This window comes from Pristiophorus japonicus, chromosome 16 (assembly GCF_044704955.1).
Source record: "Pristiophorus japonicus isolate sPriJap1 chromosome 16, sPriJap1.hap1, whole genome shotgun sequence".
Classification (NCBI taxonomy): Eukaryota; Metazoa; Chordata; class Chondrichthyes; family Pristiophoridae; genus Pristiophorus; species Pristiophorus japonicus.
In genome coordinates this window covers 4,931,092-4,956,452 of record NC_091992.1, presented here as the reverse complement: position 1 = coordinate 4,956,452, position 25,361 = coordinate 4,931,092, and the positions used below count along the sequence as shown (strand labels likewise).

Sequence of the window (25,361 nt, the reverse complement as noted above, 5' to 3'; positions counted from 1 at the left end):
GATCCCTGCGGCACCCCACTAGTTACTGATTGCCAACCCGAGAATGAACCATTTATCCCGACTCTCTGTTTTCTGTTCATTAACCAATCCTATATCCATACTAATATATTAACCCCAACCCCGTGAACTTTTACCTTGTGCAATAACCTTTTATCTGGCACGTTGTGAAATGCCTTCTGGAAGTCCAAATACACCACATCCACTGGTTCCCCTTTATCTACCCTGCTTGTTACATCCTCAAAGAATTCCAGAAAATTTGCAAACATGTCTTCCCCTTCATAAATCCATGCTGACTCTGCCTGACCGAGTTTTGCTTTTCCAAATGTCCTGCTACTGCTTCTTTAATAATGGACTCCAACATTTTCCCAACCACAGATGTTAGGCTAACTGGTCTATAGTTTTGTGCTTTTTGTCTGCCTCCTTTTTTAAATAGGGGCGTTACATTTGTAGTTTTTCAATCTGCTGGGACCTCCCCAGAATCCTGGGAATTTTGGTAAATTACAACCAATGCATCCACAATCCCTGCCACTACTTCTCTTAAGACCCTAGGATGCAAGCCATCAGATCCAGGGGATTTATCTGCCTTTAGTCCCATTATCTTACTGAGTACCACCTCCTTAGTGATTGTGATTGTGTTAAGTTCCTCCCCCCCTCGAGCCCCTAGACTATCCACTGTCGGAATATTGTTAGTGTCCTCTACCGTAAAGACTGATACAAAATATTTGTTCAGAGTTTCTGCCATCTCCATGTTCCCCATTACTAATTCCCCGGTCTCGTCCTAAGGGACCAACATTTACTTTAGCCACCCTTTTCCTTTTTATACACCTATAGAAACTCTTGCTATCTGTTTTTATATTTCGTCCCTCAATTTTGACATCTCTGTTCAAACTCTCCTTAACCTTCTCTGCTCCAAGGAGAACAAAACCAGCTTCTCCAATCTGTCCACATAACTGAAGTCCCTCTTACCTGATAAATCTCCTCTACCCTCTCGAAGGCCTCAACCGCTACCCTAAAGTTGACATCAGAAGGAGGACAGCCACTCTCAACAATGCAGCACTCGCTCAGCATGGCACTGGAGCATTAGCCAAGATTAAAAAGAAAAAAGACTTGTATTTCTATATCGTCTTTCACGACCACCGGACGTCCCAAAGCATTTTACAGCCAATGAAGTACTTAGAAACATAGAAAATAGGTGCAGGAGTAGGCCATTCGGCCCTTCGAGCCTGTATCACCATTCAATAAGATCATGGCTGATCATTCCTTCAGTACCCCTTTCCTGCTTTCTCTCCATACCCCTTGATCTCTTTAGCCGTAAGGGCCACATCTAACTCCCTCTTGAATATATCCAATGAACTGGCATCAACAACTCTCTGCGGCAGGGAATTCCACAGGTTAACAACTCTCTGAGTGAAGAAGTTTCTCCTCATCTCAGTCCTAAATGGCCTACCCCTTATCCTAAGACTGTGTTCTGGACTTCCACAACATCGGGAACATTCTTCCTGCATCTAACCTGTCCTGTCCCTTCAGAATCTTATATGTTTCTATGAGATCCTCTCTCATCCTTCTAAACTCCAATGTATAAAGACCCAGTTGATCCAGTCTCTCCTCATATGTCAGTCCAGCCATCCCGGGAATCAGTCTGGTGAACCTTCGCTGCACTCCCTCAATAGCAAGAATGTCCTTCCTCAGATTAGGAGACCAAAACTGAACACAATATTCCAGGTGAGGCCTCACCAAGGCCCTGTACAACTGCAGTAAGACCTCCCTGCTCCTATACTCAAATCCCCTAGCTATGAAGGCCAACATACCATTTGCCTTCTTCACCGCCTACTGTACCTGTATGCCAAACTTTCAATGCCTGATGGACCATGACACCCAGGTCTCGTTGCACCTCCCCTTTTCCTAATCTGCCACCATTCAGATAATATTCTGTCTTCGCGTTTTTGCCCCCAAAGTGGATAACCTCACATTTATCCACATTATACTGCATCTGCCATGCATTTGCCCACTCACCTAACCTGTCCAAGTCACCCTGCAGCCTCTTAGCGTCCCCCTCACAGTTCACACCACCACCCAGTTTAGTGTCATCTGCAAACTTGGAGATATTACACTCAATTCCTTCATCCAAATCATTGATGTATATTGTAAAGAGCTGGGGTCCCAGCACCGAGCACTGCGGCACCCCACTAGTCACTGCCTGCCATTCTGAAAATGACCCATTTATCCCGACTCTATGCTTCCTGTCTGCCAACCAGTTCTCTATCCACGTCAGTATATTACCCACAATACCATGTGCTTTGATTTAGCACACCAATCTCTTGTGTGGGGCCTTGTCAAAAGCCTTTTGAAAGTCCAAGTACACCACATCCACTGGTTCTCCCTTGTCCACTCTACTAGTTGCATCCTCAAAAAATTCCAGAAGATTTGTCAAGCATGATTTCCCCTTGATAAATCCATGCTGACTTGGACCGATCCTGTCACTGCTTTCCAAATGCGCTGCTATTTCATCCTTAATAATTGATTCCAACATTTTCCCCACTACTGATGTCAGGCTAACCAGCCGATAATTACCCGCTTTCTCTCTCCAGTCCATAGGAACTGACCCAGAGTTGATAGACTGTTGGAAAATGATCACCAATGCATCCACTATTTCTAGGGCCACTTCCTTAAGTACTCTGGGATGCAGACTATCAGGCCCCGGGGATTTATCGGCTTTCAATCCCATCAATTTCCCTAACACAATTTCCCGCCTAATAAGGATATCCTTCAGTTCCTCCTTCTCACTAGACCCTCGGTCCCCTAGTACTTCCGGAAGGTTATTTGTGTCTTCCTTCATGAAGACAGAACCAAAGTATTTGTTCAATTGGTCTGCCATTTCTTTGTTCCCCGTTATAAATTCACCTGATTCTGACTGCAAGGGACCTACGTTTGTCTTCACTAATCTTTTTCTCTTCACATATCTATAGAAGCTTTTGCTGTCAGTTTTTATGTTCCCGGCAAGCTTCTTCTCGTACTCTATTTTCCCCCTCTTACTTAAACCCTTTGTCCTCCTCTGCTGAATTCTAAATTTCTCCCAGTCCTCAGGTTTGCTGCTTTTTCTGGCCAATTTATATGCCTCTTCCTTGGATTTAACACTATCCTTAATTTCCTTTGTTAGCCACGGTTGAGCCACCTTCCCCGTTTTATTTTTACTCCAGACAGGGATGTACAATTGCGGAAATTCATCCATGTGATCTTTGAATGTTTGCCATTGCCTATCCACTATCAACCCTTTAAGTATCATTTGCCAGTCTCTTCTAGCCAATTCACGCCTCAAACCATCGAAGTTACCTTTCCTTAAGTTCAGGACCCTAGTTTCTGAATTAACTGTGTCACTCTCCATCTTAATAAAGAATTCTACCATATTATGATTACTCTTCCCCAGGGGGCCTCGCACAACAAGATTGCTAATTAATCCCTTCTCATTACACATCACCCAGTCTAGGATGGCCAGCTCCCTTGTTGGTTCCTCGATGTATTGGTCTAGAAAACCATCCCCAATACACTCCAGGAAATTTTCCTCCATCGCATTGCTACCAGTTTGGTTAGCCCAATCAATATGTAGATTAAAGTCACCCATAATTGCTGTACCTTTATTGCATGCATCCCTAATTTCTTCATTGATGCTGTCCCCAATCTCACTACTACTGTTTGGTGGTCTGTACACAACTCCCACTAGCGTTTTCTGCCCTTTGGTATTCCGTAGCTTCACCCATACCGATTCCACATCATCCAAGTTAATGTCCTTCCTTACTATTGCATTAATTTCCTCTTTAACCAGCAACGCCACCCCGCCTCCTTTTCCTTTCTGTCAATCCTTCCTAAATGTTGAATACTCCTGGATATTGAGTTTCCAGCCTTGGTCACCCTGGAGCCATGTCTCCGTGATGTCAATTACATCATACCCATTAACTGCTATCTGCGCAGTTAATTCGTCCACCTTATTCCGAATACTCCTCGCATTGAGGCACAGAGCCTTCAGGCTTGTCTTTTTAACACCCTTAGAATTTTGCTGTAATGTGGCCCTTTTTGCCTTAGGTTTCTCCGCCCTCCACTTTTACTTTTCTTCTTTCTATCTTTTGCTTCTGCCCCCATTATACTTTCCTCTGTCTCCCTGCATAAGTTCCCATCCCCCTGCTATATTAGTTTAACTCCTCCCCAACAGCACTAGCAAACACTCCCCCTAGGACATTGGTTCCGGCCTGCCCAGGTGCAGACCGTCCGGTTTGTACTGGTCCCACTTCCCCCAGAACCGGTTCCAATGCCCCAGGAATTTGAATCCCTCCCTTTTGCACCACTGCTCAAGCCACGTATTCATCTGAGCTATCCTGCGATTCCTACTCTGACTAGCACGTGGCACTGGTAGCAATCCTGAGATTACTACTTTTGAGGTCCTACTTTTTAATTTAGCTCCTAGCTCCCTAAATTCATCTTGTAGGATCTCATCCCATTTTTTTACCTATTTCGTTGGTACCTATATGCACCACGACAACTGGCTGTTCACCTTCCCTTTTCAGAATGTCCTGCACCCGCTCCGAGACATCCTTGACCCTGAAGTATAGTCACTGTTGTAATGTGGGAAACACAGCAGCCAATTTGCACACAAGCAAGCTCTCACAAACAGCAATGTGATAATGACCAGATAATCTGTTTTTTGTTATGTTAATTGAGGGATAAATATTGGCCCCAGGACACCGGGGATAACTCCCCTGCTCTTCTTTGAAATAGTGCTGTGGGATCTTTTACGTCCACTAGAGAGCATAGATGTGGCCTTGGTTTAACGTCTCATCCGAAAGACGGCAACTCCGACAGTGCAGCGCTCTCCCTCAGCACTGCACTGGAGTGCCAACCTAGATTTTTGTGCTCAAGTTCCTGGAGTGGGACTTGAACCCACAACCTACCGACTCGGGCAAGAGGGCTACCCACTGAGACATGTTGTCATGAGATAGCTGTGTGCAGCTTCAGTCAAATGTGTAGCACTCAAAGAGCTTTAGCTACTGGAACACAAACCAGCTTGGACCACATCACAAGGATCAAGAAAATATGGAGCAGGGAGTCCCCATAGATTACTGAAACCCTGCCCCCACCCTCCTCTTCTGAAGGAAACAGGTTCTTACAAATCTCGCAACCTATTGGAATAATTTTCAATTGGAATAAGACTCAACCCTTATTGCTGTTCTGATGTGCCTACATCCAATAAAAATTCTTGTTATGCATGCTGACATCTCTAACTGTTATTTCCAACACTTTCTATTTTCACCTTTAGAAACAGAATCATAGAATAGTACTGCACAGAAGGAGGCCATTCAGCCCATCAAGGCTTTTTCAAAGAGCAATCCAGTTAGTCCCACTACCCCACTTTTTCCTCATATCCCTGCAAATTTTTCTCCAAGTAATTGCCACATTCCCTTTTTAAGGCTAATATTGAATCTGTTTCGACTGCCCTATTAGTCAGTGCATTCCAAATCTTAACCACGCATTGCGTAAAATTTGTTTTCCTCATGTCGCTTCTAGTTCTTTTGCCAACCACGTTATATCTGTGCCCTTTGGTTATCAACCCTTCGGCCATTGGAAACAGTTTCTCTATATATTACTCTATCTAAACCATTCATGGTTTTGAACACCTTTATCAAATCTTCTCTTAGCCTTCTCAGCTCTAAGGAGCCTCTAAACCTCATCGCCCCACCGAGTGGCACTTACAGCCACGAAACAGAAATGGAAGCTTCGTAAAATCTTATTTCTCACCACCCTCCAATTTTATTTTAATGTATTTAGCTGTCACAACTAACGTACAAGTGATTGGAGGTGCCTCTTAAAACACAAACTATGGGAGAGTTTATAGAGAGGCAGCATCATTGTTTCCTAATCGCCAAAACACAGCATCTAGACTGGGGAGAATGAGGTCCTGCTGTCAATGAATTCCGTCTTCATTCGGTTTGGGATTGGTTAGTGCTGGGGAATGGAACACGTTCCCAGTTCAAGCACCTGGTGTCAGTATCAGGCATGCCCAGGTCAAGAACAACACTAGTTTGATGCAGCGTGAAGCTTCCTCAATCCCTGCAGCAGTGAGATGGTTTCCCTCTCGCACATCAACCAGCCTTGCGGAGCAAGAATGCCAGGAGGGACAGAGCTGTGGGAACAAGCCATTGGCACTGGGTGGGGTATTTTTAATGCATTCTAGGGCAGCGCTGGTAATCTATTGCCCATCTCTAATTGCCCTGAGAAGGTGGTGGTGAGCTGCCTTTTGAACCGCTGCAGTCCGTGTGGTGAAGGTGCTCCCACAGTGCTCTAAGGTCGGGAGTTCCAGGACAGTGACCCAGCCACGATGAAGGAACGGCCAGACGGACAGAAAAAAAAACAGTCAATGAAGTACTTTGGAAGTGTAAGTCACTGTTGTAATGTAGGAAATGTGGCAGCCAATTTGCACACAGCAAGGTCCCACAAACAGCAAGGTGTTAATTGTCAGATAATGTGTTTTTAATGATTTTGGCTGAGGAATAAATATTGGCCAGGACATAGGGTGAGCTCTCCTTCGCAATAGTGCCACAGGATCTTTCACATCCAACTGAAACAGCAGGTGAAGCCTCGGTTTAACATCTCATCCAAAGCACGGCACCTCAGACAGTGCAGCTCTCCCTCAGCACTGCACTGGGAGCGTCGGAGCTAGAGTTTGCCCTCAAACTCTCTGGAGTGGGACTTGAACCCACAAACCTCTCCCTCCGAGGCCGCTGTGCTACCCACTGAACCACAGGCGGACGGTGACTGCTTCCATCCACACGGGTTTTAATCATCCAGTACTCAGATTACAGACAATGGCATTGTGTGGTTTTTTTAAAATGTGTCATTTCTGAAATCAGGATCAATGAAGTTAACTGGACAAAGTGGAACAGCAGAGTAATGCGTATTCATGAAGACCCAGGGGAAGGGAAGCAAGGTAAATAGAGAGTCAGCTGACCACTGCTGTGACTGGTCACTACGATCCAGCCACAATAAAACACTTTGCTACATAACTCCGTATCCACCAGTGCTGTTTACGAATGTACATCAAGTTGAGAAGGTTGTTTTAAAAAAAAAAGCACAGGGGATCCTTGGCTTTATCAGCAAGAGGCAGAGAGTACAAAAACAAGGAGGTTATGCTAACCCTTTATCAAACTGGTTAGGCCCCAGCTGGAGTAGTGTGTCCAATTCTGGGCACCACACTTCAGAAAGGACATTAAGGCCTTGCAGAGGGTGCAGAGGAAATTTACCAGAATGGTGCCAGGGATGAGGGCCTTTAACTGGAGAAACTGGGATTGTTCTCAAGGTTAAGGGGAGATTTAATCAAAGTGTTCAGAATGAAGAAGTGTTTTGAGAGAGTAAATAAGGAGAAACTTTCCTGGGCCAAGAGTCAGCAAACCAGAGGATACAGGTTTAAGATAATTGGTAAAAGAATCAGGGGACATGAGGAGAGATTTTTTTTTCACGCAGCTTTCTGAAAGGGCGGTGGGAGCAGATTCAACAGCAACTTTCTAAAAGGAATTGGAGAAATATTTGACAAGGGAAAAATTTGCTGGGCTCTGGGGGAAGGGGGGCAGGGAGAAGTGGGACTAATCGGATCGCTCAAAGAGCCGGCACAGGCACGATGGGCTGAATGGCCTCCCTCTGTGCCGTATGATTCTAGTTCATACTTTAGAGACATGCCAAGGTACTATATTAAATGCACATCTTTTATTCCAATGCATCAAAACCTCCTCCACTACCGTCACAAAAATGTATCGGCTTATCAGAGACCAAGGAAAAAAAATGAAATTATCTGTGTTTTCCAGAAGATTGTGCTGATGAAAGCTCGGAGGAAATAGATAACATGTCACCACCATCAAGGAAAAGACTATTCAGGAAATGGGGCAAGAGAAAACTGAATCTGGGCTCCAGCAGGAAATACAGAGTGAGTGTGAACAGAGCGAGCGGCCAGACAGACCAACAATCAGAGATGGTGGTGATTTCGGAGCTAAATATGCCCCTGGTGTTGGAGACTGTAAATTGCAAGGAAGCAGACAGCGAGGTCAGGCCAAGTGAAGACCCGGCGATTTAATCTGTTTATGCTGGAACTGTGCGACATATTCAATGTGACTCATCGGTGTCAACTAGACTCGGTTGGAAGCCAGAAGGTCGTGGGTTCAAGCCCTATTTCAGGGCCTTGAACACATGATCCAGGCTGACACTCTCAGTGCAGTGACCAAGGGAGCGCTGCACTGTCGGAGGTGCCGTCTTCTGGACAACAACCCTCCTTCAAGGGCCATCATCAAAAACAGGCAAACTGGCCATCCACTTGCTATCTGTGAAACGCTTGCCATATGTGCCTGCATGTTAATGGTTCATTTCTTCTTTAAATAAATGCCATGTTAGGATTCACAATGCACTGCCTGAAAGGATGGTGAAAGTAGATTCGACAGTAACTTTTAAAAGGGAATTGGATATATACTTGAAAAGGAGAAATTTATAGGGCTATGGGGCAAGAACAGGGGGAGTGGGACTAATTGGATCACTCTTTCAAAGAGTCAGGACATGCAACGATGGGCCGTATGATTCCACCTCATTGTATGGATATACTTTGGGGGCATGCCAAGGTGCTATATAAATGCAGGTCTATTTTCCCCTCGATCACCGTGCTGGATAAGCTGAACCATTAGATATTTCATATTTGGTGGAATTTAACTAACACAATGGAGCTTGATAATTATGGGGCAGGATTTAATGTTTTCAAAAATAGCTTAAAATGCATACGATTATTTCAACTTAAAGTTAAAGGAACTGTTTATTTGTACTGTAAAAATGGACACCCCTTGTCTCTGATTGGTCCCCTTGGAGGATAAGCCACACCCTGGTTTCTCCGGAATGTATAACTGGAACCGCCCAGCCCAAGTTCTCACTGACTTTGCAAATTGTAACTCGATGCACTGACTTCCAGAAGCCACCAAGTGCCAGCCAAAGTCCCTTACCCCAGCGCAAGTGCATGACCCTCCCTCCCTCCCCCACTATAGATGGGGCATTGTGTGCGGATTGGTAACAGGTTTATTGGGTAAGAAGTGACTAGTGACAGTGTCGTGACTTCTGCATTGGCAGAACCTCTCCCCCCCCCCCCTCCCCTCCGATCCCCCACCTTGTCTCTATCCACCTCCCCCCCCAGCCCAGCTCTCTTCTCCCCCCAGTCCCCAAGCTCTTTCTCTCTGCCCCCCCCCCCCACAAACTCTTTCTCTTCCCCCCCCAAGCTCTGTTGCTCCCCTAGTCTCCCCACTTATCTGCCGCCGCCTCTCGCCCCCTCCTCCGTCACTCGCGAAATGTGGTCGGACTACTTGCAGGGTCTTGCTTCCGGTTCAGCCGGCAGGCAGCTGGGGCGGGGACTCGACAGAAAATGTACAGTACAAATATAGTCAGTCCCTTTATTATTTACATCAGAAGTTACAATACATCAGTAGCACACTAGGTGGAGCAGTAGTCCACGAGGGGGAGCTCTACTGCACCGGGAGCCAACGTAGGTCAGTGAGCACAGGGGGCGATGGGTGAGTGGGACTGGGTGTGAGTTAGGACACGGGGCAGTGAGCACAGGGGGTGATGGGTGAGCGGGACTGGGTGCGAGTTAGGACACGGGGCAGTGAGCACAGGGGGTGATGGGTGAGCGGGACTCGGTGCGAGTTAGGACACGGGGCAGTGAGCACAGGGGGTGATGGGTGAGTGGGACTGGGTGTGAGTTAGGACACGGGGCAGTGAGCACAGGGGGTGATGGGTGAGTGGGACTTGGTGCGAGTTAGGACACGGGGTCAGTGAGCACAGGGGGTGATGGGTGAGTGGGACTTGGTGCGAGTTAGGACACGGGGTCAGTGAGCACAGGGGGTGATGGGTGAGCGGGACTCGGTGCGAGTTAGGACACAGGGCAGTGAGCACGGGGGGTTAAGGGTGAGTGGGACTCGGTGCGAGTTAGGACACGGGGCAGTGAGCACGGGGGGTGATGGGTGAGTGGGACTCAGTGCGAGTTAGGACACAGGGCAGTGAGCACGGGGGGTTAAGGGTGAGTGGGACTCGGTGCGAGTTAGGACACGGGGCAGTGAGCACGGGGGGTGATGGGTGAGTGGGACTCGGTGCGAGTTAGGACACGGGGCAGTGAGCACAGGGGGTGATGGGTGAGTGGGACTCAGTGCGAGTTAGGACACGGAGCACAGGGGGTGATGGGTGAGTGGGACTTGGTGCGAGTTAGGACACGGGCAGCCGAGTTTTGGATCACCTCAAGTTTACGTAGTGCCGAGAGTACGAGTGTGCTTTGATCACAGGGCTGCTTTACTCCCGTGGTCACAGAACGGTGGGAGATGTTTGTTCAGTGAATATCCCCATGTGAACTGAAGAACATTTACCTGCATTGTGAGTATGAGAGAGGCGAGTCCTGCTGCAGTGAGTGCACGTGGCTAACGCCATGTTGCTAACGCCATGTTGCCATAGCAATACCTGGGACTGGTCAGTGATTTTGTACTGAACGACACGACACCCAGACACAGCAGCAACATGAGACAAGAGGGACAGATTGTCTAGTACAGTTACACTGAAAAGATTTCTGACCCTCTGGGACTGCCCTAGAGTCTCCAGGAATTGAAGATTAATCTCCACAACACGACTGTGAGCAACACCCGGCGAGAAAAATCATCGGGAGTGTTATAAAAATATTGGAGAGGGAATAAAAAAGGGCTGTTTGACGGAGAGTCAAGAATCATCCAATCAGATAATGACGAGTCTGTTCGCTTTCCAATTGGCCGTGGAAAGGCGGGGTGTTGCGAGGATGGGCGACCAATGGCTGGGGCTTTGGGCGGTGCATCGTGAGGATGGGCGACCAATGGCAGGGCGTGGTGGCGGGGCGTCAAGGATGGGGCGACCAATGGCAGGGGCTTGGTGGGGGGGCGGAGCATCGCAAGGATGGGCGGGTGGGGCGTCACGAGGATGGGGGCGACCAATGGCAGGGCATCACGAGGATGGGGCAACCAATGGCGGGGGCTTGGGGGCGGATCATCATGAGGATGGGTGTGTGAGGCGACCAATGGCGGAGCGTGGGAAGGAGGAGGCCATGTGATGAAACCTCCAGGAATATGTCCAGAGTTGGCGTGACTCTGGAAGAGGAAAGCAGCAGGGGCCTGCAATTCCGCTGGGCAGGAGTGCACAATGTCACAGGAAATGGAAGAGCTAGATTCTATCAACCAGCTCCTGGTAAAGAGTTTGGTACTTAAGCATCCAAAAATTAATAGGCACAAAATAGTCTGAATCTTATTTAACGAGAGATATACTTGCATTGGAAACAGTTCAAAGAAGGTTCACGAGGTTGATTCCCGAGATGAAGGGGTTGTCTTATGAAGAAAGGTTGAGCAGGTTGGGTCTATACTCACTGGAGTTTAGAAGACTGAGAGGTGATTTTATCGAAATGTATAAGATTCTGAGGGGGCTCGACAGGGTGGATAGAGAGAGGATGTTTTCCCTCGTGTGGGGAAATCTAGAACTAGGAGCATAGTTTCAGAATAAGGGGTCGCCCATTTAAAACAGAAATGAGGAGGAACAACTTCTCTCAGAGGGTCGTGAATCTGTGGAATTCTCTGCCCCAGAGAGCTGTGGAGGCTGGGTCATTGAATATATTTAAGGTGGAGATAGACAGTATTTGAGCGATAAGGGAGTTGAGGGTTATGGGGAGCGGGCAGGGAAGTGGAGCTGAGGCCAAGATCAGATCAGCCATGATTTTATTGAATGGCGGAGCAGGCTCGAGGGACCAAATGCTCCTATTTCTTATGTTCTTATGTAACTGTTGAACCTGTTCTGTGTGGGAAGTGCTAGTTTGTAAAGTCTGTGAGAAGAAAGAACGTACATTTCTATCGCTCCTGTCACTGCCTCAGGTCATCCCAAAGCACTTTACAGCCAGTGAAGTACCCTTTGAAGTGTAGTCACTGTTGTAATATGGGAAACGTGGCAGCTGTTTTGCACACAACAAGCTCCCACAAACCATAATTTGATAAATGACCGAATCATCTGTACTTTTAGTGATGGTGGTTCGAGATGCTCTCCCTAGCTGCCTCCTGCTTCCTCTCTCTCTCTATCGACAGAGAAAGAAAATGGACAGCCTTTATTGTAAAACAATAATAGAAGAATCAGCGAGACAGACCCCTGATGAATATTCAGTGGAGCCTCCATCACCTGCGCTTCGATTGATCACTGCCCGAATTATCCAACCCCCGCCCATCTGACAATACCTATTTCACCGCCCAAGAAAGATGAAACTTAGTTTGCTATCCGTCTTCATTCCTGTGCCCAGGGTGCAGGTATAGCCGCACATCCAATGCCAAGGTTTGCTCGAGGGTCTTTCGGTTCACCGTTCATTCTCATCACCCACCGGGAGGGTTGCCAACTCTGATTGGACGTATTCCTGGAGGTTTCATCACCCGACCTCTTAAATCACTGGAGAAATACCAACGACGCCTCTGCAAGATCCTACAAATCCCCTGGGAGGACAGACGCACCAACGTCAGTGTTCTCGATCAGGCCAACATCCCCAGCATCGAAGCACTGACCACACTCGACCGGCTCTGCTGGGCAGGCCTCATCGTCCGCATGCTTGACACGAGACTCCCAAAACAAGCGCTCTACTCGGAACTCCGACACGGCCAGCGAGCCCCAGGTGGGCAGAGAAAACGTTTCAAGGACACCCTCAAAGCCTCCCTGATAAAGTGCAACATCCCCACCGACACCTGGGAGTCCCTGCCCAAAGACCGCCCTAAGTGGTGGAAGAGCATCCGGGAGGGCGCTGAGCACCTCGAGTCTTGTCGCCGAGAGCATGCAGAAACCAAGCGCAGGCAGCGGAAGGAGCGTGCGGCAAACCAGTCCCACCCTCCCCTTCCCTCAACCACTGTCTGTCCCACCTGTGACAGAGACTGTAATTCCTGTATTGGACTGTTCAGTCACCTGAGAACTCACTCGTAGAGAGGAAGCAAGTCTTCCTCGATTTCAACGTACTGCCGATGATGATCTCACCTTCAACCAGCCCGCCCCCACACTCCCACCATTTGCCGACCCATACATCCGTCATTGCGGCACCCAGTCTTTCTTTGCCCGATTGGCTGTTTCTTGACTCTCAGTCAAACAGCATTTTTCTCCCATCCCCCATAATTTTAATAACCAAAGTGTTCAAAGAAGATATTAAAAAAACACTTTTCTTTTAATCCCGCGATGATTTTTCGCCCGGGTTTGTTCGCGCCAGTGTTAGGGGATCAATCTTCAATTCTTGGAGACTCCGGGGCAGCCCCGATTATGGAGAATTATGAAGGTCTGACTATATACGTTGATTTGAGAGAAGGGGTCCTGGGCATCGCTCCCACAGAAAGACCCAAGGTGGTTCTGACATTAGACTAGATTTGCAGTTGTGGCACGTTTGGGTCTGTGAAGCTGCCTGCCGGGGGAGCTGTATATCGCACGCAGATGGACCTCCTCGTCCCGTTTCTCGGGTTTAACTTCCTTCAGTAGGGGCAGCATAGTCCGCCAGCTCCTCTCTGTCACAGGGCGAGAAATATTAAAAGGTTAGATTGTGGAGACACGGGGCAAGCAGAACCTCGTCCAGTCTCCCAATGGTGAGCAACACAGATAAGGGGAAGCGGATAAGCACACGAAGGAGAAAGGAACAGAAGGATTTGCTGATGAGGTGAGATGAAGTAAGGCGGGAGGAGGCATGATTGGAGCAGAAACGCGGGCATGGACCACAGTTGAGCCAAACGGCCTGTTTCTGTGCTCCACACTCGATGTAATTCGATGCAATATTGGGTGGGGTGTAAAACTGGCGTTCCACACAATCCGGGGGTTTCCTTGCTGGTGAGTTAAGTGAAAATTACCCCCAGTAACTCTCCATCGAAGCCCCTCCCTCTGGTACACCAAACCATCAAAGCCCCGCCCTCTGGTACACCAACCTGTTGAAGCCCCGCCCACTGGTACACTAACCCAGCGAAGCCCCGCCCTCTGGTACACCAACCTGTTGAAGCCCCGCCCACTGGTACACGACCTCAGCGAAGCCCCTCACTGTTTGGTATTGCAACCAATGCAATATCCCAGGTGGTACCCTGCGTCCCGCTGTTCCCTGGTGCAGGACAGGGGCACACGTGCCACTTCCTGGTGATGCCCAAACACAGGGCGAATGAGCCACGGGGCTGCTGGGCCCTCAGGCCCGGTCTCTGACCTTGGCTGCTTGCTTCCGAGTGAGATGGAGAGCTTCCCCCTCCGTGCCTGAGGCAACATGTGGTCCAACAACTGAACTATCCACACACACGGGGCCAGTGCTGTGCTCCCATGGCTGCACCAGATCAGTATCACTAAATGCTGATTGGACCAAACGCAGTGATGGACCGCGTAATGCAACAACAATATGGCATCTTTAATGTAGCAAAACTTCCCAAGATGCTTCACAGGAGCGTTATGAATAAAAAAAATGGAAGGCAGAATTAGAATTAGGTTTGATTGGGTAGACACAGATGTGTTTCTATTTGTGGGGGAGACCCAAACTAGGGGCAATCAATATAAAATAGTCACTAATAAATCCAATGGGGAATTCGGGAGAAACTTCTTTACCCAGAGCGGGGTGAGAATGTGGAACTCGCTGCCACAGGGAGGGGTTGAGGTGAATAGTATCGATGTATTTAAGGGGAGGCTGGATAAACACATGGGGGAGAAAGGAATAGAAGGATATGGTGATGGGGGGGGGGCGCGTGTGGAGCATAAACCCCGGCACGGACCCGTTGGGCTGAATGGCCTGTTTCTGTGCCGTGCATTCTGTGCAAATCTATTTAAGGAGAGGTGACCAACAGCTTGGCTAAAGAGGCATTAAGGAGGGTGTTAAAAGGAGGCGTGGTCAGAGTATTGGTCCGTGATCCTGGCAATGTTGGATATCCGCAATATTGTAATAAGGAGCATCACCCGTGCTGCCTCTTACCCCAGTGCGCCGATCTCCTCCTGAAGCCCGTGTTCCTTCTCATGATGTCAGAGTTTCCTGGCTCTTCGTTGATGAGCCCCAGGTTTGTGTTCCACTTGGTCCAGTTAACCTCATCGACCCTGCACAGGACGGTATTGGAATAGTTCCCTATTATTGCCAAATACCTGCATCCTGGACAGCACCCCTCCACCCACCCCCGGAACGAGTTGTAATGAAGGGGCATAGATTTAAAGTAAGTGGTTGGAGGTTTAGAGGGGCTTTGAGGGCAAATGTCTTCACCCAGAGGGTGGTGGGGGTCTGGAACTCACGGCCTGAAAGGGTGGTAGAGGCAGAAACCCTCACCACATTTAAAAAGTACTTGGATGTGCACTTGAAGTGCCGTAACCTACAGGGCTACGGACCAAGAGTTGGAAAGTGGGATTAGGCTGGGTAGCTCTTGGTCGGCCGACACGGACCCGATGGGCCGAATGGCCTCCTTCTGTGCCGTATATTTCTATGATTCTATCTGTGCAGGTTGGTGCCAATTGTCAACAGCACATAAGCAGCCAAAACAAAGAGAAAATATGGGAACGCACCACAGTTGAACAACTATTTCAGGGGCTCAAAGGATCATTTAATAATGAACAATAATCTCAGAAAATAGGTAGAAAAGAAAAGATGTATTTATATAACGCCTTTGAAGACTAAGATTGATAAAGAGTTTTGTTGGATAAGGCTATCGAGGGTTATGGAGCCAAGGCAGGAAAATGGAGTTGAGTGCACAGATCAGCCATGAACGAATTGAATGGTGGAACAGGCTCGAGGGGCCGAATGGCCTCTTCCTGTTCCTAATGTTACTATGTCATTTACCATGTGGTCTGATAAGGGAGCTTTCCCTGGGTCTGCTCCCAGGGAGACTGCGATTAGCGAAAAATCAGCCGCTTCCTTTCAGAAAGAATTACTTGTATTTCTATAGCGCCTTTCACGACCACCAGACGTCTCGAAGCGCTTTACAGCCAATGAAGTACTTTTTAAGTGCAGTCACTGTTGTATAGAAACATAGAAAATAGGTGCAGGAGCAGGCCATTCAGCCCTTCTAGCCTGCACCGCCATTCAATGAGTTCATGGCTGAACATGAAACTTCAGTACCCCCTTCCTGCTTTCTCGCCATACCCCTTGATCCCCCGAGTAGTAAGGATTTCATCTAACTCCCTTTTGAATATATTTAGTGAATTGGCCTCAACTACTTTCTGTGGTAGAGAATTCCACAGGTTCACCACTCTCTGGGTGAAGAAGTTTCTCCTCATCTCGGTCCTAAATGGCTTCCCCCTTATCCTTAGACTGTGACCCTGGTTCTGGACTTCCCCAACATTGGGAACATTCTTCCTGCATCTAACCTATCTAAACCCGTCAGAATTTTAAACGTTTCTATGAGGTCCCCTCTCATTCTTCTGAACTCCAGTGAATACAAGCCCAGTTGATCCAGTCTTTCTTGATAGGTCAGTCCCGCCATCCCGGGAATCAGTCTGGTGAATCTTCGCTGCACTCCCTCAATAGCAAGAATGTCCTTCCTCAAGTTAGGAGACCAAAACTGTACACAATACTCCAGGTGTGGCCTCACCAAGGCCCTGTACAACTGTAGCAACACCTCCCTGCCCCTGTACTCAAATCCCCTCGCTATGAAGGCCAACATGCCATTTGCTTTCTTAACCGCCTGCTGTACCTGCATGCCAACCTTCAATGACTGATGTACCATGACACCCAGGTCTCGTTGCACCTTCCCTTTTCCTAATCTGTCACCATTCAGATAATAGTCTGTCTCTCTGTTTTTACCACCAAAGTGGATAATCTCACATTTATCCACATTATTCTTCATCTGCCATGCATTTGCCCACTCACCTAACCTATCCAAGTCACTCAGCAGCCTCATAGCATCCTCCTCGCAGCTCACACTGCCACCCAACTTAGTGTCATCCGCAAATTTGGAGATACTACATTTAATCCCCTTGTCGAAATCATTAATGTACAATGTAAACAGCTGGGGCCCCAGCACAGAATCTTGCGGTACCCCACTAGTCACTGCCTGCCATTCTGAAAAGTACCCATTTACTCCTACTCTTTGCTTCCTGTCTGCCAACCAGTTCTCAATCCATGTCAGCACACTACCCCCAATCCCATGTGCTTTAACTTTTCACATTAATCTCTTGTGTGGGACCTTGTCGAAAGCCTTCTGAAAGTCCAAATATACCACATCAACTGGTTCTCCTTTGTCCACTTTACTGGAAACATCCTCAAAAAATTCCAGAAGATTTGTCAAGCATGATTTCCCTTTCACAAATCCATGCTGACTTGGACCAATCATGTCACCATTTTCCAAATGCGCTGCTATGACATCCTTAATAATTGATTCCATCATTTTACCCACTACTGAGGTCAGGCTGACCGGTCTATAATTCCCTGTTTTCTCTCTCCCTCCTTTTTTAAAAAGTGGGGTTGCATTGGCTACCCTCCACTCGATAGGAACTGATCCAGAGTCAATGGAATGTTGGAAAATGACTGTCAATGCATCCGCTATTTCCAAGGCCACCTCCTTAAGTACTCTGGGATGCAGTCCATCAGGCCCTGGGGATTTATCGGCCTTCAATCCCATCAATTTCCCCAACACAATTTCCCAACTAATAAAGATTTCCCTCAGTTCCTCCTCCTTACTAGACCCTCTGACCCCTTTTATATCCGGAAGGTTGTTTGTGTCCTCCTTAGTGAATACCGAACCAAAGTACTTGTTCAATTGGTCTGCCATTTCTTTGTTCCCCGTTATGACTTCCCCTGATTCTGACTGCAGGGGACCTACATTTGTCTTTACTAACCTTTTTCTCTTTACATACCTATAGAAACTTTTGCAATCCGCCTTAATGTTCCCTGCAAGCTTCTTCTCGTACTTCATTTTCCCTGCCCTAATCAAACCCTTTGTCCTCCTCTGCTGAGTTCTAAATTTCTCCCAGTCCCTGGGTTCGCTGCTATTTCTGGCCAATTTGTATGCCACTTCCTTGGCTTTAATACTATCCCTGATTTCCCTAGATAGCCACGGTTGAGCCACCTTCCCTTTTTTATTTTTTACGCCAGACAGGAATGTACAATTGTTGTAATTCATCCATGCGGTCTCTAAATGTCTGCCATTGCCCATCCACAGTCAACCCCTTAAGTATCATTCGCCAATCTATCCGAGCCAATTCACGCCTCATACCTTCAAAGTTACCCTTCTTTAAGTTCTGGACCATGGTCTCTGAATTAACTGCTTCATTCTCCATCCTAATGTAGAATTCCACCATATTATGGTCACTCTTCCCCAAGGGGCCTCGCACAATGAGATTGCTAATTAATCCTCTCTCATTACACAACACCCAGTCTAAGATGGCCTCCCCCCTCGTTGGTTCCTCGACATATTGATCTAGAAAACCATCCCTTATGCACTCCAGAAAATCCTCCTCCACCGTATTGCTTCCAGTTTGGTTAGCCCAATCTATGTGCATATTAAAGTCACCCATTATAACTGCTGCACCTTTATTGCATGCACCCCTAATTTCCTGTTTGATGCCCTCCCCAACATCACTACTACTGTTTGGAGGTCTGTACACAACTCCCACTAACGTTTTTTGCCCTTTGGTGTTCTGCAGCTCTACCCATATAGATTCCACATCGTCCAAGCTAATGTCTTTCCTAACTATTGCATTAATCTCCTCTTTAACCAGCAATGCTACCCCACCTCCTTTTCCTTTTATTCTATCCTTCCTGAATGTTGAATACCCCTGGATGTTGAGTTCCCAGCCCTGATCATCCTGGAGCCACGTCTCTGTAATCCCAATCACATCATATTTGTTAACATCTATTTGGTAGAAAACGCGGCACAGCAAGCTCCCACAAACAGCAATGAGATAAATGACTAGATAATCTGTTTTTAGATATAGGTTGAGAAATAAATATTGGCCAGATCACCGGAGAGAACTCACCTGCTGTTCTTCAAAATAGTGTCGTGCGATCTTTTACATCCACCTGAGAGCAGACGGGGCCTCGGTTTGACGTCTCATCCGAAAGATGGCACCTCCGACAGTGCAGCGCTCCCTCAGTACTGCCCCTCCGACAATGCGGCGCTCCCTCAGCACTGCCCCTCCGACAGTGCGGCGCTCCCTCAGTACTGCCCCTCCGACAGTGCGGCACTCCCTCAGTACTGCCCCTCCGACAGTGCAGTGCTCCCTCAGCACTGCCCCTCCGACAGTGCGGCGCTCCCTCAGTACTGCCCCTCCGACAGTGCGGCGCTCCCTCAGTACCGCCCCTCCGACAGTGCGGCGCTCCCTCAGCACTGCTCCTCCGACAGTGCGGCGCTCCCTCAGTACTGCCCCTCCGACAGTGCGGCGCTCCCTCAGCACTGCCCCTCCGACAGTGCGGCGCTCCCTCAGTACTGCCCCTCCGACAGTGCGGCAATCCCTCAGCACTGCCCCTCCGACAGTGCGGCGCTCCCTCAGTACTGCCCCTCCGACAATGCGGCGCTCCCTCAGCACTGCCCCTCCGACAGTGCGGCGCTCCCTCAGTACTGCCCCTCCGATAGTGCAGCGCTCCCTCAGTACTGCCCCTCCGACAGTGCGGCACTCCCTCAGCACTGCCCCTCCGACAGTGCGGCACTCCCTCAGTACTGCCCCTCCGACAGTGCAGTGCTCCCTCAGCACTGCCCCTCCGACAGTGCAGTGCTCCCTCAGCACTGCCCCTCCGACAGTGCAGTGCTCCCTCAGTACTGCCCCTCCGACAGTGCGGCAATCCCTCAGCACTGCCCCTCCGACAGTGCGGCGCTCCCTCAGTACTGCCCCTCCGACAATGCGGCGCTCCCTCAGCACTGCCCCTCCGACAGTGCGGCGCTCCCTCAGTACTGCCCCTCCGATAGTGCAGCGCTCCCTCAGTACTGCCCCTCCGACAGTGCGGCACTCCCTCAGCACTGCCCCTCCGACAGTGCGGCACTCCCTCAGTACTGCCCCTCCGACAGTGCAGTGCTCCCTCAGCACTGCCCCTCCGACAGTGCAGCGCTCCCTCAGTACTGCCCCTCCGACAATGCGGCGCTCCCTCAGCACTGCCCCTCCGACAGTGCGGCGCTCCCTCAGTACTGCCCCTCCGATAGTGCAGCGCTCCCTCAGTACTGCCCCTCCGACAGTGCGGCACTCCCTCAGCACTGCCCCTCCGACAGTGCGGCACTCCCTCAGTACTGCCCCTCCGACAGTGCAGTGCTCCCTCAGCACTGCCCCTCCGACAGTGCAGTGCTCCCTCAGTACTGCCCCTCCGACAGTGCGGCGCTCCGTCAGTACTGCCCCTCTGACAGTGCGGCACTCCCTCAGTACTGCCCCTCCCACATTGCGGCACTCCCTCAGTACTGCCCCTTCGATAGTGCAACGCTCCCTCAGTACCGCCCCTCCGACAGTGCGGCGCTCCCTCAGCACTGCCCCTCCGACAGTGCGGCGCTCCCTCAGTACTGCCCCTCCGACAGTGCGGCGCTCCCTCAGCACTGCCCCTCCGACAGTGCGGCGCTCCCTCAGTACTGCCCCTCCGACAGTGCGGCAATCCCTCAGTACTGCCCCTCCGATAGTGCAACGCTCCCTCAGCACTGCCCCTCCGACAATGCGGCAATCCCTCAGTACTGCCCCTCCGATAGTGCAACGCTCCCTCAGTACTGCCCCTCCGACAGTGCAGCGCTCCCTCAGCACTGCCCCTCCGACAATGCGGCGCTCCCTCAGTACCGCCCCTCCGACAATGCGGCGCTCCCTCATTACTGCCCCTCCGACAATGCGGCGCTCCTTCAGCACTGCCCCTCCGACAATGCGGCACTCCCTCAGCACTGCCCCTCTGACAATGCGGCGCTCCTTCAGCACTGCCCCTCCGACAATGCGGCACTCCCTCAGTACTGCACTGGGAGTGTCAGCTTGGATTAATGTGTTCAAGTCTCTGGAGTGGGACCTGAACCCACAACCTTCTGACTCAGAGGCGAGAGCGCTGTCCACTGAGCCACAGCTGACACAGCAGTACAAATAGGACTGAGTCATTTGGACTCTGAGGCATGGGTTTCTGAGGATTGAGGTTAGTTTTGGATCTCGAGGCCAGAATTCAGACTTCCCCAACTGAGACAACTTAGGGAGGACTTTGTGTAGCGATTTCAGAACTGCATCAATTTATGATATTTGTCTCAAATTTGAAACACGATCAAGATTAAAATCTCCCCGTTGATCAATTCTTGCCCATTTATATGTAGTCCTCCTTTGTGACACTGCCTAGTGACATCATTTGGTCTGGTCCATGTCAAAACTTCCAGCCTGAAAGTGAGAGTCTCCCATGTCCCAGTCTGACTCCCCTTTACCTAAAACACCATCTCTGGTCCTCTTTTCCATCGAAAGTATTCCCGACCATCACAACCTCTCCTGAGCGGAACCTTGCTCGTAGAAACTTCGGCAGACTTTTCTCCAAATCCAGAATGGTGATTGCTCTCTGTAAATAAAGTCAGAGCTGAAATTAGAGACACAGAGAATAAACACAAACCAGTTTTAACAAAATTATTATTTTGATAGTTAACTTTGGCCCTAATCTGGCAATCTGGCTTCATCAATGACCATCCCTCCATCATATGGTCAGAAGTGGGGATGTTCGCTGATGACTGCACCGTGTTCAGTTCCATTCGCAACTCCTCAGATAATGAAACAGTCCGTGCCCGCATGCAGCAAGACCTGGACAACATTCAGGTTTGGGCTGATAAGTGGCAAATAACATTCGCGCCACACAAGTGCCAGGCAATGACCATCTCCAACAAGTGAGAGTCTAACCACCGCCCCTTGATATTCAACGGCATTACCTTCGCCGAATCCTCCACCAGCAACATCCTGGGGGTCGCCATTGACCAGAAACTTAACTGGACCAGCCACATAAATACTGTGGCAACAAGAGCGGGTCAGAGGCTGGGTATTCTGTGGAGAGTGTCTCACCTCCCAACTCCCCAAAACCGTTCCACCATCTACAAAGCACAAGTCAGGAGTGTGATGGAATACTCTCCACTTGCCGGGATGAGTGCAGCTCCAACAACACTCAAGAAGCTCGACACCATCCAGGACAAAGCAGCCGCTTGATTGGCCCCCCCATCCCCCACCTTCAACACTCACTCCCTCCACCACCGGCGCACCGTGGCTGCAGTGTGTACCATCCACAAGATGCACTGCAGCAACTCACCAAGGCTTCTTCGGCAGCACCTCCCAAACCCACCACCTCTACCGCCTAGAAGGACACAGGCAGCAGGTCCATGGGAACACCACCACCTCCACGTTCCCCTCCCAGTCACACACCATCCTGACCTGGAAATATACCGGCCGTTCCTTCATCGTCGCTGGGTCACAATCCTGGAACTCCCTCCCTAACAGCCCTGTGGGAGTTCCTTCACCACACGGACTGCAGCGGTTCAAGAAGGCGGCTCACCACCACCTTCTCAAGGGACAATTAGGGACGGGCAATAAATGCGATGCTCACATCCCGGAACGAATAACAAAATGGAAAAAATCTCAAAGTGAGGCCAGAATGACTTACAAGAAATGAAGATGTCAAATGGGTGCACTCTCCTGTGTTTGGCATTGAGGACACTTTGGGAGCTTTACTCTGTATCTAACCCGTGCTGTACCTGCCCTGGGAGTGTTTGATGGGACAGTGTAGAGGGAGCTTTACTCTGTATCTAACCCGTGCTGTACCTGCCCTGGGAGTGTTTGGTGGGACAGTGTAGAGGGAGCTTTACTCTGTATCTAACCCTGTGCTGTACCTGCCCTGGGAGTGTTTGATGGGACAGTGTAGAGGGAGCTTTACTCTGTATCTAACCCCGTGCTGTACCTGCCCTGGGAGTGTTTGATGGGACAGTGTAGAGGGAGCTTTACTCTGTGCTGGATTACGAGAAGAGGGGAGGGAACTGGCAAGAATATAAATCCTTACCTGAAGTCTCCAGACACTCTTACTGTCCTTGGATATCTTCTCCACTGTCTTGCTCATCAACGCAATCAACATATTGAGAAGGAGGATGTAGGTGAGGATAACGTACGATATCAGCAGGAAGATGAAGACCTCTTTGAACCTATAGTTCTCTGTGAACTCCAGGTCTCCCATCCCAATGGTGAACCGAAACAGCTCCAAGAAGGTTGTCTGAAAATTCTTGTAGGTGGTGTCCTTGTGGCAGTCCGCTTTGGTGTTGTTGTAAACACCGTCTTCGATAAGCACCACCAAAGCTGCGTGGAGAAGGTCAAAGGTTTGAGAAGGCGCTGTAATGTATTTGCTTCAGGGGTTCTTTGCTTAGGAATTCATAGCAACACATTGCTATTAAGAACTAGTTGGTTTATTAACAAAGGTTTAACAATCACACTACACATTACAGTTCATCCACCAGGCTCACAGCCACCTGTCTCATCGTGGTTCTCCTGAACCCAACTGGCTGGGGTTTTATTAAGTCTTATGAATATCATGTGACTGCCTAAGCCACTCACAATGCAACAGCTGTACAATTATTTTAGTTGCAATCAGTGATCAAGTGCCCCCTGATTAAAGGGGGGGCAGTCCAAACACTTTTCAAGTGTCCCCTTGGTTTTTTTTTGAGGGCATTGAAACACAAATTATAACAGTGGGGGGGCGGGGACACACACACTAAAACCGGCACAACAAACAAATTAAACTTTAGACATCTAAAATCAAATTAAAATTTGGTTGCCGGGGATGATGATGCACTCCAGTCCCTCCGGCGCCCACCTCTCACGGAAGGCCGCGAGCGTACCGGTGGACACCGCGTGCTCGATCTCCAGGGACACCCTGGACCGGATGTAACCGCGGGAGAGAGGCAGGCAGTTGGGCTGAACGACCCCCTCAACCGCCTGCTGCCTGGACCGGCTGATGGCCTCCTTGGCCAGGCCCAGGAGCAGTCCTACGAGGAGGCCCTCGGACCTACCTGCTCCCCTCTGCACAGGGTGCCCAAAGATTAGGAGTGTGGGACTGAAGTGCAGCCAGAATTTGAGGAACAGCCCCTTTAAATAATGGAACAGGGGCTGCAACCTCACACACTCAGTAATAATGTGGAACACGGACTCCTCCAGACCGCAGAAATTGCAGGCGGCCTGGGAATCCGTGAACCGGCTTAAAAATTTATTGCACAGGACTGCTCCGTGCACCACCCTCCAGGCCAAGTCCCCTATAAATAGTGGGAGAACTCCCGCGTAGAGTGCACTCCATCGGGGACCCCCGCCTCCTCCGGACGGCAGGATGGTACGCCATGGCGTGTCCGGACGGCAGGCGAGGATGGCAAAGTTGAGAGTGTGCAGGAGCAGCCCGTACAGGAAACCCCTCCGCGCGGAACTGAAAGGCACGGAGGGGATTTCCCCGAGGCGGCTCAAGTTGTGAGGCGCCGGCTCCCGAGGGAGGTTCCGGGGTTTGGCACCGATGAGGAATTCCGTCCGGACGGGGGTCAGTTCGGACGGGATCTCCCCACGTGCTTGAGCCTCCTCGACGCACCTAACGGAGTCAGGGCCCAGAGCTGTTTTTAGCGACTCGATGGCATCGGCTGTGCGGCGGACATCGGCCCAGTGCCAGCGTGTCTGGCGCCATCCAGCCCGCTCCTCCGCCGTCGAGCAGGTCCTTGACCCTGGTCACCTCACCAGCCACAGCCCTCTCTTCCGACCGCCACATGAAACCTCGGTCGTGGAGGTACGGATTCCCGAGCAGCGGCTCCTGCAAGACAGCCGCCACTCCAGCCGGCGGAGAGCTGCGCTTGGTGGAGACTTTGTTCCAGACCCTGATGAGTTCCTTGTAAAAGACAGGCAGCTCCCGGAGGGCGGTCCTGACACCCCCCAAGTTCACAAACAGTAGCTGCATGTCGTAATTGTGGTCGCGCTGCTGGTGGAAGAAATACGTCGCCAGAGCACACCACCTAGGAGGGGGCTCGACGTAAAGGTATCTCTGCAGGGTCTGAAGACGGAAAGTCGCGAGCTGGGCGCTGACGCACACCAACGCCTGATCGCCCTCCCTAAGCGCTCTACAACTCTTTTGAGGAAAACATAATAAATTAAATCAAGTGCCCCCCAATCTGAGGGACACTCCAAACACTTTTCACGTGCCCTTTTTTTTTGGGGCACTAAAATCATAGTTTTTTTCCAAGTGCCCCCTATAAAAGGGAAGGGGACACTAAAACCCTGGCAATTAAAACAAATTAAACTTTAAAACATAAAATCAAATTAAAATTTGGTTGCCGGGCGTGATGATGCACTCCAGTCCCTCCGGTGCCCACCTCTCGCGGAAGGCCGCGAGCGTACCAGTGGACACCGCGTGC

At 49.8% G+C, this 25,361-nt stretch overlaps 2 protein-coding genes across 4 annotated transcripts in view; one reads left to right on the top strand and one right to left on the bottom strand.

Moving 5' to 3' along the window:
- The window catches only part of LOC139226276 (transient receptor potential cation channel subfamily V member 3-like), a 58,035-nt gene extending 49,608 nt beyond the window's left edge, over positions 1–8,427 (top strand). For all 3 annotated transcript variants that reach the window (XM_070856912.1, XM_070856911.1, XM_070856913.1), the window contains exons 15-16: positions 6,897–6,973; positions 7,845–8,427. In XM_070856912.1, coding sequence (XP_070713013.1) covers positions 6,897–6,973; positions 7,845–8,110 — 343 coding nt within the window. In that variant the 3' untranslated portion in view covers positions 8,111–8,427. The remainder of the gene's footprint in view (positions 1–6,896; positions 6,974–7,844) is intronic.
- Positions 8,428–13,236: 4,809 nt separating this feature from the next.
- The window catches only part of LOC139226947 (transient receptor potential cation channel subfamily V member 1-like), a 73,130-nt gene continuing 61,005 nt past the window's right edge, over positions 13,237–25,361 (bottom strand). The window contains exons 13-16 of the mRNA XM_070858042.1: positions 22,988–23,277; positions 21,384–21,511; positions 15,014–15,132; positions 13,237–13,586 (exon numbers count right to left, since the gene is read on the bottom strand). Coding sequence (XP_070714143.1) covers positions 13,441–13,586; positions 15,014–15,132; positions 21,384–21,511; positions 22,988–23,277 — 683 coding nt within the window. The 3' untranslated portion in view covers positions 13,237–13,440. The remainder of the gene's footprint in view (positions 13,587–15,013; positions 15,133–21,383; positions 21,512–22,987; positions 23,278–25,361) is intronic.